General features: G+C 46.2%; 1 protein-coding gene across 1 annotated transcript; it reads right to left on the bottom strand.

The window, feature by feature from the left end:
• Positions 1-1,787: 1,787 nt before the first annotated feature.
• On the bottom strand, positions 1,788-19,516 carry LOC117973642 (poly(A)-specific ribonuclease PARN-like). Its single transcript, XM_034926608.2, has 24 exons — positions 19,392-19,516; positions 19,108-19,185; positions 18,769-18,848; positions 18,318-18,385; positions 18,144-18,225; positions 17,995-18,055; positions 17,737-17,902; positions 17,377-17,442; positions 17,031-17,069; positions 16,550-16,592; positions 15,877-15,957; positions 15,470-15,526; positions 14,877-14,954; positions 14,457-14,500; positions 14,086-14,128; positions 13,710-13,785; positions 12,637-12,747; positions 12,093-12,162; positions 11,079-11,134; positions 9,756-9,842; positions 9,389-9,463; positions 4,577-4,757; positions 3,642-3,805; positions 1,788-2,733 (listed from the first exon to the last, which is right to left on the bottom strand). The coding sequence occupies exons 1-24, from the start codon at positions 19,408-19,410 to the stop codon at positions 2,681-2,683; spliced, it is 1,878 nt and encodes a 625-aa protein (XP_034782499.1). The 5' UTR covers positions 19,411-19,516; the 3' UTR covers positions 1,788-2,680.
• Positions 19,517-20,716: the final 1,200 nt, after the last annotated feature.

The following is a 20,716-nucleotide window of genomic DNA, read 5'->3' on the forward strand; positions in this document are numbered from 1 at the left end:
CAGAGCACGACTGCGCGAGCAGAGGCAGAGGCACGGACTGTTCAGAGCACGACTGCGCGAGCAGAGGCAGAGGCACGGACTGTTCAGAGCACGACTGCGCGAGCAGAGGCAGAGGCACGAACTGTTCAGAGCACGACTGCGCGAGCAGAGGCAAAGGCACGAACTGTTCAGAGCACGACTGCGCGAGCAGAGGCACGAACTGTTCAGAGCACGACTGCGCGAGCAGAGGCAGACAGAGACAAACTGTTGAGAGCACGTTCGTTACTGTCTATAGCGCCGACGTGACGTCCAGCAGACTCTCAGCCAATCGGAAAATGAAACGTTTATTTAACCCTTTACATTCCAGGCACCCGTCCTGTAGATCGCTACACTCACACTTGCAACCGAATCCTGTTCCATGATCTCAGTGCCATGCCGGTTGATTCTTTGGCATCTAATACAAGACACAGGAAGAGGAGACAGTCACACAGGGGCACGCTGACGTCTAAAGCAGCCTCCTTGCCAGCCATTGAGATTTCACTAAAACTGACACAGAATATTTACATTTAAATCATAATGCTTTTTCATTTTGTTGGTATTTAACGAGAAGCAACATCTGCAAATATTACAAAACCAATAAAAAAAACTACTTGGGTGCACCTGAATTCATCTCCTGGGGCGGTCTGCTAGGGCTGCTAAATAACCGTGGTTTACAACATCACAGCGGGCTCTGCTTTACAAAGGGGCCGGTGGGTTTCAGTAAAGACTGACTGGGGCCCTGCTTTCAGAAAGGTCGAGAAGCACAGCTCTAAAGACTTCATCTAAAGCACAGCAATACTTCCCAAAAATCGTCTTGCTTTCGAATGGAGCAGTCACTGCAGCGTTGATTGCAATGGGTTTACTGGGGAAGAGCTGGACAGTACTGTGCTTTTACTGTGTTCCCAGTTCATGATATAGATATGCAGCAGCCACAAGCTGTGCTGTATGAAATCCTTGCTCTGGTCAGATGTGTCTGCACCCATTAGGTCAGAAATAGCACACCTCAACCGGGAGAACTAAATTTAAAATCGGTATTCAGGTCAGGTGTCAGCTTGAAGTGGTTTCATGCTTAATAAAATACAATTGAAATAAAAAGCAAACACCTTTCATTTTGCAAATCCCCACTTAACCAAGAACACTGTAGGATTGATATTAAATACGGAACTGACCAGCCTCAGAGAGAGCGAGAGACACACACACACACACACACACACACAGACGGCTTCCATCAAGCAGTCGGATTCCTGGCAGTGCAGTTTAAGAGGGATCCACAGCAGCTGCAGACTCAAGAGTCACTAAAAACATCACTGAAAGATCAATGTTGCACAGGGGGGGAACGCTTTGTTGAATGAAGAACAAGTCGATTTTAAATACATAAAAAAACCAAACACACAACTAGATTTTTATTCTAATCGTTTCAGTAGGGCACATTAAAATCAGCTATTCCTCATGCTGTGTATCTTTCACAAGTCTTTATACAGGGAAGACGTCGTGGTTTATGATGCCACCCTCTTGTCCGTTGGCGAGTTTGTCGAGTCGGCGTTGAATCAACAGTCCTCATCCCTGAGGTTAGGAGCAGCTCTTCGTGGTGTTGCTATTCAACAGTGAGTTTAGATACATGTACCTTTGGCAAATGAGAGACTTCCGCAATACTGGCCTACCCTAAAGCAGCTGTGGAGCCTCACAACGCTACCCACCCACTAAGAATGGAGAGCAGGAATTACACTTGTTCAAATATCTACTCCTGCGGAGCAAAACAGACAGACGGGTCTCGTAAGAAAAGTCTTTAATTTTTTTTTTTTTTCACTTTATGGGAAGTATGTCTTAATTGGCACTCACATCATCATAAGAAGGTTTTAAACAATTTCTGCTAAAGAAAGTCATTTACGTTACAAGCTAAACAGTTACTGTAATCTGCAGAGAATATTTTGAGACAACAGTCAGGTCTTGATAAGAAAAAGGGAAAGAAAGAACAAAGCACACTACATGTACACAAATAAATCAAGCACATTCTAGACTTGAACTACACAGAACTCAGAAATTAGGCAACAATTTTCTATAGAAAAAAACAAAAAACATAGGAGGCAGTGTTTAAACACTGTGCAAGATGATTAATAATAAAAACAAACAAACAAACTCACTCACATAAACTTAGTGATTCTAGTGTTTCTTTTCTATCAGACCATTCATTTACCGCTTGCACTGTTATACTGTACATCAGTAGGGACCCTAATTCATGAAAAGCAGCTCTCTGGGGAAGCATCATTAAAAATAAAATTAAAACATTTTGTTAAATTGCTAGGAAAATCTTTTCTTTCAACACAGAACAAAAAAGAAAAAAAGTACTCGCACAATAGAACTGTAATGTGAATCCGGGTTCAAATACCACCCCCCCACCGCCCGCCCCGCCCCGCCCCCGCGTAGATTCACCTATATAAACAGAAATCAGGGGTTTGAGAACCAAAAGACCACTTCAGGATTTTTTTTCCTAAGCTTTCTGCCAATGCGTTGAACAGAAGAGGTCGCACGCTTGCTCCGCTTTCATTCACTCTGCAAGGACAGAAGAGTTTCTTATGGCTTTTTAAAATGTATTTAAGTGCTGCCGCTGCCTCACAACTCTTCTCTCTGAAGGCTCTTGGTTCCAGCCCACGCTCTGCCCGCTCTACCAGACCTGCGGGACTTCAAACAGCCCTGTGGAGCCGGCAGGGTTGGGACCTGAAAACACAAAGAAAGGAGACCCTGAGCACAGGCTTAGAAAAACACACACACACACACACACACACACACACACACACACACACACACACAAGGACCCCTGACAGGGTGCAGGGTTAGAAACACACACACACACACACACACACACACACACACACACTACAGACCAGACGCCCGGCAGGGTGCAGGGTTAGACACACACACACACAGAATAGTAGTACAGTATTTAGTGTTAGATTTCAAAAGGTCACATTTTTTAATTTCTGTTTTTCATTAAGTACATGGAAGACTGTAAAGCAGTGTGTAATTCAATAGGTGAACGTAACATTATTCAACAGGTTTCATTCGACTATGAAGCAACACTTGTTAAATTCTATAGGGTGATGCAAAACCACTGGCCAGAGCTGTACAGCCGCCTAAGTACCCAAATCCCAGCCGTCACCATTCACATTCCACACTGCATTCTCAGACGTTTCTTCAAGTCTGTCTCCATGAACTCTGCACTCACACGTCAGTGATCTCCTTAAAACTATGCCAATATTGTACAGAGAACAGAAAGGTCAAGGCTCTAATGAAACAGCAGGGCCAGAGTCTGAAGTGATTGATAGGAGACCAGGTTAATGATAAACAGTTGTTCTGGGTTGTGAATTGTGGTATTTCTGTTCCGCACAGCAACAGCTGCTCCTACATATTTTTTTAAAATGGCAATTTCTAGTGGACTTACTCTTTTCCCATTAGGACAGTGTGTATGTATGTTTATACATGTGTGTGTAATTATATTATATATATATATATTTATTTATTTATATTATATGCAGGCCGGGCTCTCTACACAGAGCACACGCGACCCGCACAGGCCGGGCTCTGATCCCTGTGCAGCCAGTTTGCCGGGCCTGTGCTTTCCTTACCCGGGTCGGTCCTGATCTTTTTGTGCTTGTTGGTCGTCTTGCGGCGCGCGGGCACGGCGCTGGTCCAGCTACTGGTTCCGTCCCGGTCGATCTCGCCCTCCTCCAGTTCATCCGAGCCCAGCTCCTCCTGAATGGGGCTCATGCTTCTCTTCCCCGGAGCAACTCTGAGGACACAGACAGACACAGGGATTGATTTACTAAGCGTTGCAGCAGCTCAGAAACATTAGTAACAATATGTTTGCGTTGAGGCAACACAGAACAGGCATTCAGAAAGTGGAGCTGGGACCTGCATTGCGAGTTGAGGGAGGAGGTCAGAGGTCAGGAGACTCCTGAAATGCCCTAAACGCTTCCTACAGCAAAGGGAGTCCCAGTCCTGATCGCTCTTTACAGCGGTCACTTCTGGGATGTGGAAACCACTCCATTACATCTCTTCTGTAAATGCTGCTTTCTATTCCAGAAAGGGTTATTCCATGTCTTTAATTGAGCACGATACCTGTCTGTTAAGATCACGTACCCCAAATTATACCCTTCATTACGTTCTGCTTGTGTTCTGTAAGCCAGACCAATGCAGCTATTCCACAGTAAGGGTAATGCAGAAGAACTGAGGACAGCGGTTTACCAGATGTGCATCATCATTTTCAGAATGAATCGTAAACTCGTGGTTGTCAGGGTGCTGTCTGAACATTAGCACAGAGCCTCGGAGAGAAACTCTGTATGAAGAGCAAAACACTAAGAAAGATACTACAAGCAGTGTGACTCAGATCAACCCCCCCCCCCCCCACCACTGACTTGCAGTGCGACAGATAAACCCCCTTCACTGACCTGTCAGCTCTACTTGTTCTAATAAAGCAGGAATCTGATTTGAAGAGGATCACGCCTGAAAGCAGGGTGATGGACGAGGGCATCGTTGCTGATGGGAGGGAGTGTGCACTTACTCGTTGTTATTGCTGTTGAACCCGGAGCCGGCTGGCAGTGCAAGAGCTCTCCAGCTCTCCAGCTCCCTCCAGCTGTCCTCTGAGCACTTCCTCTTGCCTTGCTTCTCCTGCAGTCTGCTCTCCATGTACTCCGCGTAGGTCTGGATGCGGTAGCTCTCCGCGTACCTGCTGGTGTTCACAGCTGAGGGGTGGGGGGGAGAGAAGGGGGGTAATGTGACGGGGTGCTGGTTCCTTTCACTCGAGAGATTTGAAATGGTTAAACAGTACTGTGGCGATTTGAAATGGTTAAACAGTATAGAGCAATGCAGGTTTACAGGGAAAGCCTGTTAAATACTCATCACTCTGCAAAATCTGTCAACCTTGAAAACACAGGATTGAAATCGAAATCTACTGCAGGGCAAGCATCAACAAAACAGCCATTTACTGGCATTCCTTCAGGTCACAGCAGCAGCCTTTCAGAGCTCAGCCTTTAAAGTGGCTGCCAAGCCCTGGAGAAACGCCATCGCTGTAACACATGAATCAGCAGAACAAAGTGGCTGGCAATTGAGCCTGCTGCTCCAGAAAGAAGGTCTAAAAACAACGTCAAGGAACAATAAATACAGAACTAAAAAAATCTATTGACTGTTCGAACGGTTATGTCATAAAAAGGTCTTTCTTCGTTTGTTATATTATTAATAATCCACAATGACTCTGGGAAAGCGGTGGTCTGAAAACCTGTTTCTCCCCCACTGGCTTGAATCACTACTGTAGCCAGGTTCAGCAGTCCGAGCCAAGCTCGGGTAGTCACTGGGAAGACTAACACAGTGAAGGTCAGACGAGGCTGTGCTGGTGAATCAGCTGAGCGACAGGGAGGATCGGAACTGAACAGAGTTACACACTACAGGGCAACACATTCATCAACATAATCAAGTACAACCTAATACAGCAGCCTTGACCGCCAGATAACTGGCTAAAGCTGCCCAGCTGAAGTGTCACAATCATCTAAAAAGCAATGCAATAACAATTCTGAACATCCTATTGTTTGCAGCCCTGTGTTATGCAACGTGCTCCTTTATACTTTGTCTAGACAGCAGGATGAAAAGGACTGGCACACTGGACAGGGTTTGCACAGCAAGACATTGTTTGCTGTTCCTTTAATGTCGTCAATCCATTCGCTGAACTCGACTCGCTCCAAAAACACGAGGCCGATAGAAAGAACTTGAGAGGAACTAGTGGAGTCACAGGACAGAAGCTGTGTCTGTTTACCATACGCACGCACACATCCCAGAAACAACTAGGACTGCGGTGCAAGAGAGCGCTGTACTAGATCCACGAGGCTTAAAGGGTTAACTACAGCATTTAATAAAACAACGGTAAAACAGCCGTGGCCCTTGGTGGTTCTGGAAACAGTCTTTGCTCAGAGAGGTGCAAACAGGAGCCACGGCTTTGAGAACTCATTAACTGCTCATGCTGTCGCTGCAAAAGTGTTTCCTGCTTTCCTCTCTACTGCCCCTTGTGCATTCCTGGCTCTCGAATCACTCTGGAATTTCACTGAAACGCATTCATCTGGGAGAGGCGTCCTGTGTACCATGTAGCACATTCCCTAAATGAGAAAGCGTTCATAATGAACAATTCAAAACTAACAAAAAAATATAGATATAGATATATATATATATATAAGAACACAAGTCAGGACTGGTTCAGATAATCGGAAGGGTGTAGCTTGTATAGTGCTTACTAACAATACTGACAGCGTGTCAGTTTGACAACAGGCATCTCTTCAGAGGCAAGACACTTCAGAACCAAACAGAAATCAAGACTGGGCTGCAGTCTACAGACTGTTCTTGTGTAGACGAGCTATGTGGCTAAAGAATGAAGGAAGTTAAAAAACCACAAGAGAAAGTCTATGATTGAAGAGTGACGAGAAAGCACTGGGGAAAGGCAGCCCTCAAGGATTTAAGAATTAACCCTTTCCTTCCCAAAGGGGTCAAATGCAACAGACACCTTAGCAAGTCTGTTGACCAACCCTGAAGAGTGCAGCAGTCCCAGCCATGCTGCCCACACAGTCGCTCTGCTGTCGTCAGTCTGTCCAGCCGTTCTGGTCCCATGATTTAAAAGCAGGCATGTTGCCGAGACACATGACATTACTCTGCAGCTTCTCCCTCAGCCTTGTGGTTTAAAGGAATGCTGAGTCACAGACATTGGCAGCACAGAGAGCTCATGAGCTCCCAACATCATGTCTGATACTCACCCAGCCCAACCCTGTATGTAGGGGAGGGGGAGCAGGGTCAAGAGATTTCTCAATTCAGTAATAAAATCCATCTTCGGAATATTCTGCCTACATCAAAACACTACATTTAATCTAACTGGAGTCAAGAGTAACAGCAATTTCTTTGCATTTTGGTAACTTTGTACACAGTAACTACAGCAAGCAGCATCAGTAACTGGAGCCACGGAAACGTAGCTCAACACTGTGCCAATGAATGGCTTTCTTTGGCCGAGTACAAACTTCACACGAGGGAGTATTTATTTTGCAGACGAAACAACCCCAATAAAAGGCAAGCAAACTGAATTACTGGGCAATGGAATCCAGCAGCATGATGCAACACCAGCGACACTCGTGAAACTCCGGAAACAGCTCCAAACACCTTTAATAGGGAGGGTGGAGATCAGCTACCCAACAGCTGGGGGTTGCAGATAACCAAGAGCTTCCTCTAGTTACGTTTACTACTGCTGCTCAAGTTTTAAAAAAAAAAAAAACACCACCACGTTCCAAATAAACACAGACACTTCCATGAGTCTTCAGGCCAGAATAGCAGTACCGTATTTCATGTCTGTTTTTCATTGAAGGAAAAACTACAAAAGCAGTGTGTAGTTCAACATGTTAACATAACATTATTCAGCAGCGTTCACTTGACTTTATGAAGCAAAACGAGTCACTTCTACAAAGTGAAGCAAAAGCTTTGCCATAGCTGTTGATCTGAATGCAGTTTTGCGGTTTCTTCTGATCTCCAGGTGCTTTAAAACCTCCCATGTTCCGAGAGTCATACCTGTGCAAAGAGTTTGTGGAGAATCAGAGCTTGAATTCAGATGTAAACTTGGATTCATTCTCAGATCTTCCGACAAACGCCAATAAAAGAAAATTCAAATCCAATGAAGGATTTAATGCATCTGTCTCGTCTTTCCATCAACCTCCCTCACGACTCAAAGCTGTACAATAGCACTGCACACTATTTCATCCAGCAACTGAACCTTTTAGTGAAAGACTCTTCAAAGGTTTAATTTTTTTTTTTGAATTTCACAGACACATACATGATCTCCTGACATTAAGAGAAGCAGGGATCTTGACGTGAATAATGAAGCTGATAAAAGGAACAGTGGAATCCAGCCCTCTCGAGCCCTGTGCCAGTGCCAGACACCACAGGACTCACAATTTCATGGTGAATTACTCCAATACAATGGACTGTGTTATTGGAGCTTTCTGCCCCAGATCTAGCAATGTTCTGGTGCTCCAAGCTCAAAAATCGATTGGATTCAGATCCGCCCAGTCTCCCCAGCGAGTCACATGATTAACCCGCACTGAACAAGTGGACCCGAGCCTCGCAAATGCAGCTCCTGTACCAAACCGGGTCACACACACTGTATAGGAATGAACAGCCTTAAGAGCCAATCCAGCAAAACTTTCCTGCAAACACATCAGAGCCTATTTAAAATTCAGACTTGCACACCACCCCCGCCCATGCAAAAAAATAAATAAATAAAAAAAAGTCAACCCAGGGGACTTTGACCTGAAAAAAATAAACCAGGACCAGGGGTCACAAATGGAGATTAGATAAAGGGGCATAAAGAACAGAAAATAGGAGGCACTTTTTTACACAGAGAATTGTGAGGGTCTGGAACCAACTCTCCAGTAATGTTGCTGAAACTGACACCCTGGGATCCTTCAAGAAGCTGCTTGATGAGATTCTGGGATCAATAAGCTACTAACAACCAAATGAGCAAAATGGGCTGAATGGCCTCCTCTCGTTTATAAATTCTTATGTTCTTATATATTAGTTACAACTCCAGTGCTAGCCAGGAGAAAGGCAACGTCTTAAACTGCTTGAACAGTTTATAAAGCTGCCATGCCCGGCCTCACACAGACAGCTTATCAAGGAGCAATTCAAATCAGGAAACACTGAAATTCTGTTGAGTACTACTGGCGAAGCTTGCACTGAAACTCATCCAAACCGAAGCTTTCTGAAACACGGACACCTCTTTACAGCACTGAGAGGCTTGCTTAGATCACGGTACAAACTGTGCACTAACCCACTCAGTATCTGTGCTCATTCCACATGTGTGTGTTTGTGGAATGACTGGTCACGTGCAGAGAGCCCAGGATTCAGAAGGGAAGAGGCAGCGAGACGATCACATGGCACACGAGGACAAACACAGGGAACAACACATCCACTACTGGGATCACATGGGCTGCTTTCCATGGAGTTTAACAAGGTCATAGATTGTGAACACTTTCATTTAAAACAGGAGAAAGAGAGACAACTTAGCGAACCATAAATTCTGTGAGTACAGAGAATTCATAAAACAGCTCTATAACCAAGGAGACTCAGGACCCAACATCAAATCACTAGAAATACAGACTGAACAAAAGTAAAAATTGCTGACATGAACACACTAGCATACTTTAATGAGCTACAACATTCCTCTGATGGTTTCACCCACAAGCGCATTAGTGATCTTTAATTGTGAAGTGCCAGAGACGCCTTGGCAAGAACAGTGCTATATATGTGCCATCTGTGACGGTTGTTGTATTGTGTTGGTAATGAATCCTCTTACCGATCTGCACCTGATCCACTTGCCCCAGGGACACGAACGCTGAGGTGTCATCAATCCAGGACACCTGAATGTTACCTGCAATTCAGAACACAAAAGCATGACAAACACCACAGTTAGTTCATAAAAAGGGGCAAGGTAACGCAGAGACTCAATGCAATTCACTTCAAATGGTTCCAGTATTTCATTCTCCAGCACACACACTGTGGAGCTGGCATGGGACTCAGCCACTTATTCTGGGGGTGCATTGACAAGCAGCCCCCCCCCCCCCCCGTGCATGGTTTGGTCTTTTTTCAAGCCATCAATTCACACTACAAGCCTTGCAGCAAGGCAGCAGGAGAGGCTCCTGGGTAAAGAGAGAGTCACCTACCGAAGGCACTGAAGAGCTGGTAGAGATCGCTCGTCTTCCACTCTTTGGGAAACGTGACGTAAAGGACGTGGTCTCGCTTTGGCTGCACTGCAGGAACGAAATGCTTTGTTAAAACACACAAAAAAAAAATGCATACCAACCCGTTTGAAAATACGCTTCTCACGTCAACGACATAGGGGTATAGAGGGGGGGATGCTGTAATGATGTCAGGGTATAGAGGGGGGGATGCTGTAATGATGTCGGGGTATAGAGGGGGGGGATGCTGTAATGATGTCGGGGTATAGAGGGGGGGATGCTGCAATGATGTCAGGGTATAGAGGGGGGGGATGCTGTAATGATGTCAGGGTATAGAGGGGGGGGATGCTGTAATGATGTCAGGGTATAGAGGGGGGGGATGCTGTAATGATGTCAGGGTATAGAGGGGGGGGATGCTGTAATGATGCGATGTAGGGGTATAGAGGGGGGGATGCTGTAATGATGTCAGGGTATAGAGGGGGGGGGATGCTGTAATGATGTAGGGGTATAGAGGGGGGGATGCTGCAATGATGTCGGGGTATAGAGGGGGGATGCTGTAATGATGTCAGGGTATAGAGGGGGGGGATGCTGTAATGATGTCAGGGTATAGAGGGGGGGGATGCTGTAATGATGTCAGGGTATAGAGGGGGGGGATGCTGTAATGATGCGATGTAGGGGTATAGAGGGGGGGATGCTGCAATGATGTCGGGGTATAGAGGGGGGATGCTGTAATGATGTCAGGGTATAGAGGGGGGGGATGCTGTAATGATGTCAGGGTATAGAGGGGGGGGATGCTGTAATGATGTCAGGGTATAGAGGGGGGGGATGCTGTAATGATGTCGGGGTATAGAGGGGGGGATGCTGTAATGATGTCAGGGTATAGAGGGGGGGATGCTGTAATGATGCGATGTAGGGGTATAGAGGGGGGATACTATAGTTTCATTAGGGTTTACAGGACAAAGCACGCTGGGTTTTTCAGAAAATGGCACGTATATCCATCACACTATTTCAGCTGATTCCCATGCAGGAGAACTCTTGCAAAAAGGTCCCCACAGTAAAAGCATATGGAAGTGTAATAAAGCACAGTGAAAGCATAGTAAAGCACAGGCAAGCATTGTAAGGAATAGCAAGGTATGGTAACCCATCTTAATGAACATGGAAAACCAGGGTACACTACAGTAAATGCACAGTATAATCATGGGGTAAAACTGCAAAAATACCATGTTTCACTTTCCTAAAGGAAGGCACGTGTAGCTAAAGAGATGCAGGGTAGTGCCAGGGCAGGGCTGGCAGGAGGGAGATACTCACAGTCAGGCCCACTCAGGTTGAGGTAGGGGATGTCAACGATTCTCATGAGGAAGAGTCTGAAACAGAGGAGATCCAGCATCACTGAGGGCAGGAATAACAGAGCAGCAGCCCAAAGCACAGAGAGCATCCACTGCATTTCACACAGTATACTGGACAATGAACACAAGACAGTGGAATGCTTCCCATGCTTACTCTGAATTTATTTATTTATTTATTATATTATATGTTATATTATATATTTTATATTATATTAAACAATTTCTAACCAAAATATTCTAACCAAGGCTAGAATATGCATTGGGAGTTTGTGGGTTTAAATCAATTTTGATCAGCTTTGTGCAGTGCATGCCTGCAATATCCGATCAATATGTAAAATACAAGAACAGTAAAGAGTGGGGCCATCAATCCCAGATAACAGCTTTACACAGAGCGATGAAGAGCACTAGAATCTATTACATCTTAAACCCAGACATCGAGTGATCTTTCCACCCTTTGTGTGATTTATACCGACGCTGCAGCAGCTGCTTCCACTTTTACAAGCCAAGCACCAAATCACGTCTCTCACAAACCCAAACAGAGATGATTTGTTATCCTCACTGTAAACAGAGACATTCATTCTCTCCATTCTCCTGCAGCTCATACCAAGGGATGACGACGAACGCCTCCCCTCCCCCAGCACCCTGCACAGACACCGCTGGTAATTTACAAGGCTGCTCCTCAATTATCTGCCACAAGCAAGCGCTTCCTATCAAAGCCACGTGAGCCTCAGATCACAAGGGAAGAAAGCAACAACCCTTTCATTAGGATCTCCAGGATGCAGCAAAATGTCACTGGCATCCGTCCATCTCCTCTGATAAAAACCACAAGCTGGCTCCCGACAAAGCCGACACGGATTTCTTTGTCTTTCTGGATTTCTTTTTAAATGTGTTTATTGTACTGCAGTGAAAAACCACCTGAAGATGTTTGAATGGAGCAGCGTAATGAAAGAACGCATGTTAATACAAGAACACTCACTTGTTGAAAAAGGGTTCAATGAGCTTCGATCTGGCAGAAATGTGTGGTTTAGGAGGGCTGAGGAATGAACCTAGAACACAAAAACGGACGTTAATAAATTCTGCAGATTCACACAAACAAATCTGTTTAAAGTTTATATCTAACAAATACAAAATAAATGCACTACATAAGGGCAACAACCAAGGTACTGTACACTCAAAGACACCCCCCTTCCCTCTCCTCTCCCCTGCTTTGTGTTTTTGGAACTTTGGCATTTGAGTTCTATGCCGAGCATTGGAAACCACGTGGGGTCAGGTGGGCGTCTATTTATCAGGGACAACATACAGCATGTATAACACTGTTACAGTCCCAACTTCACCTGCAACGCAGGGAGGAAATGAGGAGAGGAAACAGAGACAGAGGCAGGAAGGGACTTGGGGCAACATTCTGTTGAGAGGGAAGCAAGCAATACCCCTGCCAGATTTCTAACTGCATTTCTTCCCAGGTAAAACACACAGAGCTCTCTCAGAAACACCAATTCAGAGCAATGCGTGGAGGTCTGTACCCAAGAAGTTGGCCATGGAGATGAAGCAGAGCCCAGTGATGTAGGCATCGTAACCGGCTTCGTGCAGCTGCTCCGAGGCAGTGTTGTAGCTCAGGAACCCCTCGGCGCTGTCTGTGAAGAGGAACCGGAAACACACTTTAGAGTCAACTCAAAAGCCTGGGAGAGCAGCACAAGAAAAAGGACCCTCGACCACACCTGGCAGGGAATTCCAGTCGGAACTGTGCAATTCTAATGGAACAGTAGCTGAACCTGGCACACCGGGGAATGGCAGCTCCAGATATACCAGCTTAATTACACACGTGATCATCATTTTCAATAAAAGTTCTGTAGTATGTTTCTGCACTTGTACCTGTCGCTTGGTTATTTAGAACACAAACAGTAAGCATGTTAAATATGTGTAGTTACTTAATATTACTTTTTAGGATAATTGCAATTGCTGGAGCATAGCAGTATTGAACAAACAGCATTAGAATTGCAATTTCAGCAAACAAGTTGGCTGTAATTGACTAAGCAAAATGCTTCAAGTCGTCAGGGATGCACCAGATTGCTCTTACAGCAACCTGCCTCCCTGGAGCCCCAAGTCACAGTGGAGAAACCACAGCGTGACGGGAAGAGTCTGCAACAGAGCAGCCCTCGTCATTAAGAGACAGCATTGCATAGGATCTGAAGCACTAACCACAATGGATTAATGTGGGACCCACTAAGAAAATACTGCAAACTGCCAATGCAAAAATCGGGTCACAGCCCAAATGAAACAGTAACCCGTCAGCACCACTGTCACACAGGGGTGTCCAGTCCCGGGTCTGGAGGGTCACTGCGCTCCAGGCTGAACAGGTCAAATAAGGACGTGCTGCAGGGTCTGGATGGAGGTTCAATCGATTCCATTTGGAACAAAGACCAGGGCTGGAAAAGCCAGCTCCGGCCACCCCTGAATGTAACATTTCAGTTGTGTGAACGTGTCTGCATTCCAGGAATGTACCACTCTGAATACCTCTAGAATGCAGGCCCTTGACCAGGTCTATGGTTCGATGAGAGCAGGTGTGCTGTGACCCCGTGCTGATGCTTCTTCTTACCAACTTTCGGGGACTTGAAAGGCGCTTCTTTTAACCTCTTTTCCAGCTCTGCGAGAGGCGTGTTGAGAATGAGCTCCTGGAAACACAAGACAGGAAGAGCACGTCTGTCACTTTGTGATCGTACAAGCGCTGGACAAGAACACAGCCACGCTGCTATCTAGAGACTGACAACACACCTTCCCTACAAGAGCACTGAACAGTGCTGCAGGCCCACACCAGCCATCACCTGCCCATTCAGACAGGAAACACAGGAAAAAGGGAAGGGCGTCACCTGTCATTTACTGCCATCTAGTGGCAATGCGTTTCTCCACACACAGACCCTTTGACAGTACATTGATGTGCAATTACATTCACTCCACACAGTACCAGACGTTACCTTAAATGGGTGCGTGCTTGCCATGAGTTTGGTGTCTAAAAGCCTTAAAAGAAAACAAAAAACACAAGTTTACAATAGGAAACATCAAGCCCACAATGCATTTCTCTTTGAGAGGTACAACACTGACAGATAAACCTTTACAGCACACTCCATATAAAAGCACTCCAATCACACACAAGGGAACACACTTGGAGTAGCTACACATTGAAGCGAGGAACTGGAACGCACACAGCCCCAGTTCTGGACACAGCAAGCTGCTCAATCCACACTGAACCCTGTGAAGCATGCCAGCTCAGGACCGCCACAGAAATACTCTGCAGCCATTAAACAAACACTCAAATCAAGGAACAGTGCAGACACGTGGTACTAACCTGGGAAACACACACAACGTCACTTCTTTAAAACCATTCAGCTCCTAGGATTCAGAACAAAGGGTTACTGACTCAGCAAGAACAGGATACAAAACGCACACTGCTGCAGTAGAATTCAGAGATACAGGAGCAGTGCTGAACTGTCCTACACATGTACAGCGCACAAACTAAACAGCAGATGATACAGAGCTGAGACACTATGCTTTCAATCCAGTCTGCTGCCCAACTCTAGATGTATTCATCACCCCCCCACCCATCACCCCCCCACCTCCCACTCCCAGTATCTTAACAGGGTTAGATGCAAAACGCAGTTTTAACATTCATATTTACACCACTAAGAAGCGGTGCAGAGGTTAGTAAAACACGACTCCGTGCTGCAGCTGTTGGAGGATTGCCATCAGCACTTGAATGAACCCTCACCTCGGGGAGCGGGCAGTAAAACTGATGGATGGTGTGCATGACATCCAGCAGCATGTTGTGACCCACGACCAGCTTGCCCTGGGGGAGGTATAAAGACAGAAAATAATTTTTCACACTGCAGATCCACAGCAAAGCCGCCAGACTTATAGTGCCGGAGGACAACACAGATCTGAATGGCTCCACTGCAGACCCGCAGGCGCCCTATCAGGCGCAGGGGCCGCTGGAGCACGGTGAACCATGGATTCCCCTGCCGACAATCCCTCCCTACCCGGGCGGCACTCGGCCAATTGTGTGCAGCCCCCTAGGAACCCATGGTCATGGTTGGTAATGACATAGCCTGGATTCGAACCTGCGATCTCCAGGCTATAGGGCGCATCCTGCACTCCAAGCGGAGCGCCTTTACTGGATGCGCCACTCAGGAGCCCCAGTCTTGCACTCCAACTACAAGGCCAGAAATGTTCTGGGGTTCATTTATCATCCCCAAGAGTTCCCATACTGGGCAGAAGCTTCCCCAAAAGAGCTGCAGGATATCACTCACATCCCTGAAACAGTGCTGGCCCTGTTAGTATTAGATAGAGAGGGGTACGACTTGCCGATTTGGAAATGGCATGAATCACTCTGGAGAAGCCCACAGCATCAGTAAGTTCTCCCTGCAAAAAAAAAAAAGATAGATGATAATCACAGCTAATGAAGGGAAACCTGCACAAGCATCAAAGAGCTGGAATCCCAAAACAAACTGATTAGTCAGCTGCGAGGATAATCCTCCTTTCTCTCATTCTCATTCCAGCCCTGTTTTTTTTATCCACTCTGAATGTGCTTGTCTGGCCAGTAGGGTTCGCTGTTGTGCAATGAGGAGAAGGAGTCCTGACGGTTTCCCATCCCCCACCCCGGGGAGCGTCCCAGCCAACGTGACGCCCCCTTCACAGTCCTCAGCAAAGTTTGGCCTCTTTGCACAGCCCGGACACGAAAAGTGATCTCATGTAAAAACACAAACACATGCCTGTTCCTTCTCCTGCTTCTGCCGTTCTCTCTTTTTTCTTTCATCCTCATCCACTTTGCTGATTAAAATGCAGCGCTCTTTCTAAAAGAAATTAAAAAAGATCAAATAAAACAATGCACCATTCTGCACACAGAGATCAGACAGCAGGCAGCCCCTTTCCCAAAACTAAAAGCGAAGTTCCAGTTTAGTTCATGAATTGAAGCCTGCCTGAGGCATCACGTTACCTACAGAAGGCTAGCCTTGTGCCACACCCTGCTATTGTACTGTGTTACAAACTAACACCATTCAGCATGCTGGTTCCACATCCAGAAAATAAATAAAAAGGAGATCAAACATTAGGCAGAAACAACGATCATCTGTTTAATAACAGCAAGTACTGACAACAGCAACAACTCCTACAAATTACTTTAAAATTCCCTGCAGAACCAAATATCCTATCCCTGCCCTGCACAGCTGCAATGTTTCACTGGCACCCTGTGGCAATGCACACACACAGCATGTTTCACTGGCACCCTGTGATCAATGCACACACAGCATGTTTCACTGGCACCCTGTGATCAATGCACACACACAGCAAGCACAGAGCTGCAAATGCAATTGCTAAATTCAACGTACAGGATGTGCAGCACACTGGATTACACAGAAACGGATTCATGCGGTCACTGGGTCCTACCTTCTCTGTTTCCATGGTTTCTACATGAATGCCTTTGGAAAATCTGGAAACAATTACGAAATGTTTAAAAATAAAAACAGGGGCTGCTTTCTCCGTTTCAGACATCAGTATAACTGGGAGACGCTCCAGATCAGCATGCAATAGCATTTATCACAGAAGCAATAGCATTTATCACACAAGCAGCATGGCCAATAACACACAAGATTATACAATGTGCAACGAAAACCAAGGAAGGGGTTCTACCCATTACCATCCCAACAGCAACACGTGATCACATGACGTACATGTTCACTGCAGGAAGTCTCATCGATCACACACTGCTGGTTATACTGTGGCCTTGGACTACACTGGTATGGTGCTGCTGCCACTACCAATGGCAGCCTATGTTTATACTGAAACTACACAGTGTCCCAAAGGAATTCCAGTGAAATCCTTATCTTAATAGCAGTGCAGCAAAACAGAATGGAGCTTAATCACTTACTTCCAGTTCAAGGTCTGATAAATTAGCTTCCTCTGAAACCTTAAATTAAAAGAAATTGAGAGAGAGAGAGAGAGAGAATTTTTTTTTCCATATTTCCAACTAGCATTTCACAATGTATGCAAGTTCTTACCTGTAGCTAACTAATATCCCATAATAACTCAACACTAACAAAGGAGGATGTATACACAGGTTACCAACGCAACAAGATTTACATGAAATCATAAAAACAGGTAAAGTACATGTAATAAATACAGGTAATAAAACACAGGGCAGAACAACCAGCAAAAAAGTTAATAAAACTAACATTTGACAAACCAAGCAGAACCCCCGAGTGAAGCACACTTACCCAGTACAAGGGTCCAGCTGCACACTGGATTGTTCTGCGCTGTTTGACAAGCTTTCAACTTTCTCTCTGAAATAATGAAACTTTGATCATCATGGTGTTTCTCCCCCTTTTTTCAGTTAAATATGATTCGTTTTTGTAATGGTAGCTGCTTTATTATTATTGAGTGAGAGCTAGTCTTTCAAACCATATGTCAAGTCTTCCCTCCCATGCAAGAGAGTTTCCATGAATCCATCTAACTGCCTTTGTATAAATGAGCCAGCACCGCACACAGTGACCAGACAGGACCGGAGCGTGTGAACGACGCAGGATTCTGGATGTTGAACACACAGCTTCCCAGCAGCGCGGCCGGCTTCCACTCACACGACTCTCTCTATGAAGGCTCTGTGCTCCTCTGGAATGACAACCGGCCCCTTGCAGGAGTTGGGGGACATGAAGGAGGGGGTTCCCGCTCCGTTGGACTGAGACCGCCTCTCCTCGTACTGCTCCCTCAGCTGCCCCTCCTCCTCCTGGTTCAGATAGGGGATACCTGGGGGTGCGACAGCAGGGAATCTTTGCATTGAAGGACCTCGAGCAACAGCGCGCACAGCAGCTGGGCAGACTGCTACTTACTGTACTTACCACAACAAAACACTTTGTTGAAATCAAATCCCTGATTGGCCAGAAAGTCTATACTTGAACTCTGCAATACAAGAACAGAGAGATTCGGACAGGTGGTTTGGCAAGAAATGTACATTTCAGGAGCGAGTTGTCATTTATAAGCCTCTCACCTGACAGACAAACTTGATATCCGGGGAGCTTCTGTTCAACGGCTTTGGAAAAACATAAAAGTTAAAAGACTTAATGATGTATCTGCAAAAAAAAAAAAAAGAGAAAAGAAAGTGAACACATTCCATCAACACAGATTACTGTGAAGCGTAACAGAAAACTAAACAGCGACTCACTTGGCTTCTGCATGGTTGTATTTAAAAGCACAGAGACCGAACTGAAACAGCAGGAAGTCCATGGAATGCTACAAGAATAAAGAAAATAAAAACATTTCAGAAAGACCACAGTGAGGTGAGCCAGGAGGACTGGGCAGATCAACTGGCTTCAAAGTGTAACCACATTGCCTGTACTGTGCACTGGTCTTTCCTGAAGACGACTGCTAAACCAGAAACCAAGCCATCACTGCCTTCATGCTGGAGAATGGGTTTCCAAACTGCGACTACACAGTAGCTGCAGGGATGCAACAAGACTCCTATTGCACAGCAGCGCCACCCATTCCCGGTTTGAATGCCAGCTAGCCCCAGTGTATCCGGGTAGCACGCCCAGGTGTTTCTTATTAAGCTCCTATTCAACGGGAGTCTTGCTCCCATCCCTGCAGTGGCATGGCATCGGTCTCGACGCGTTCACCTTTTTCAGTTTCTGATAGCGCTCTTCTGGCGTGTCCAGACCATTCGTCAAAGCACTCACGGAGGGGCCGTCACTGATACCTTAAGAAATGAAAACATACCGTTATGAATCAGCCTGGGTTTGGAAATCGATGCTTAGTATAGAGAGAAGCGTGTGCCGTATTTACACGTATTTACACGCTCTCCACACACACACACACACACACACACACACACGACATTAACATCCAGAACACCGCGGAACAGTACGTAGCGGTTCGGTTCATAATGAAATATACAAAGAGAACGAGACGAGACCGTGGCAGCATCAGATACAGTTTCTGAAGCACAGGAAGGTTACCTGAAAATTCTCCATCGATGGCTAGGAACTCGGCTTCTTGTATCGCGGTGTATATCGTATTCAGACACTCTTTAAAATCTGCGGTAAACACAAGGATTAGCAAACAGCAAAATATAGTGCGGTAATATGCGGTACTTAGCTCGGTAAAACCGCAAACAAACACTGTAACATCGGCATTAAACAGCGTCAAGACTTAGCAAATCGAGTGCCATCTGTCCGCCAGCTGCAGTCACCCAAGGTCTGGGTATTATAGTATTTATCACAACAACTGATTCGATACTTACTTTTCCTGGTTACTTCCATCCCTGCAGACACACAACCAGCTCTCCACCCGCGGCTTTTCAACTCTGCCCTTTAATCCTTTTAACAAACACTTCCGGAGCTCGCGTTAGAAACACGTGGTTTGTGCGACGGGTCACGGGGGGGGGGGGGGGGGGGGGGTTATACCGGAATTTAAAGAAAATGGAACACTAATCTGCAGTGACCTTTAGACGCCGTTAGATGAAGCACAAGTTATAAATGCTATCAAACAAAATTGTTACATGGCTATTATTTGTCTGTATATATTTTATTTTATTGTTTTATCTCAAACAGCTAATTTAAAGTAAACGTATGCATGGTGGATTTTTGTGAGCTTGCCTGTGGTACCGGCAGTATCCACAAGAGGGGAGCAGTGAGTTTGCTTGCTGTACCGGCAGTATCCACAAGAGGGGAGCAGTGAGTTTGCTTGCTGTACCGGCGGTATCCACAAGAGGGGAGCAGTGAGCTGGCTTGCTGTACCGGCATTATCCACAAGAGGGGAGCAGTGAGCTTGATTGCTGTACCGGTAGAATCCACTAGAGGGGAGCAGTGAGCTTGCCTGCAGTACCTGCATATCCACAAGAGGGGAGCAGTGAGCTTGCCTGCAGTGCCGGCAGTATCCACAAGAGGGGAGCAGTGAGCTTGCCTGCAGTCCCGGCAGTATCCACAAGAGGGGAGCAGTGAGCTTTCCTGCAGTCCCGGCAGTATCCACAAGAGGGGAGCAGTGAGCTTGCCTGCAGTCCCGGCAGTATCCACAAGAGGGGAGCAGTGAGCTTGCCTGCAGTCCCGGCAGTATCCACAAGAGGGGAGCAGTGAGCTTGCTTGCTGTACCAGCAGTATCCACAAGAGGGGAGCAGTGAGCTTGCCTGCAGTCCCGGCAGTATCCACAAGAGGGGAGCAGTGAGCTTGCTTGCTGCACTGGCAGTATCCACTAGATAGCAGCAGTTAGTTTACTTGCTCTACCGGCAGAATCCACAAGAGGGGAGCAGTGAGCCATCTTGCTGCTGTACGACAGAATCCACAAGAGGGGAGCAGTGAGCTGCTCTACCGGCAGAATCCACAAGAGGGGAGCAGTGAGCTTGCCTGCTCTACCGGCAGAATCCACAGGAGGGGAGCAGTGAGCTTGCCTGCTCTACCGGCAGAATCCACATTAGGGGAGCAGTGAGCTTGCTTGCTCTACCGGCAGAATCCACAAGAGGGGAGCAGTGAGCCTGCCTGCAGTACCGGCAGTATCCACAAGAGGGGAGCAGTGAGCTTGCCTGCTTTCCGCCAGTATCCGCTATTTGTATATATTCCTTCATTATGTTAA

The sequence above is a fragment of the Acipenser ruthenus genome, chromosome 22 (assembly GCF_902713425.1).
Source record: "Acipenser ruthenus chromosome 22, fAciRut3.2 maternal haplotype, whole genome shotgun sequence".
Classification (NCBI taxonomy): domain Eukaryota; kingdom Metazoa; phylum Chordata; class Actinopteri; order Acipenseriformes; family Acipenseridae; genus Acipenser; species Acipenser ruthenus.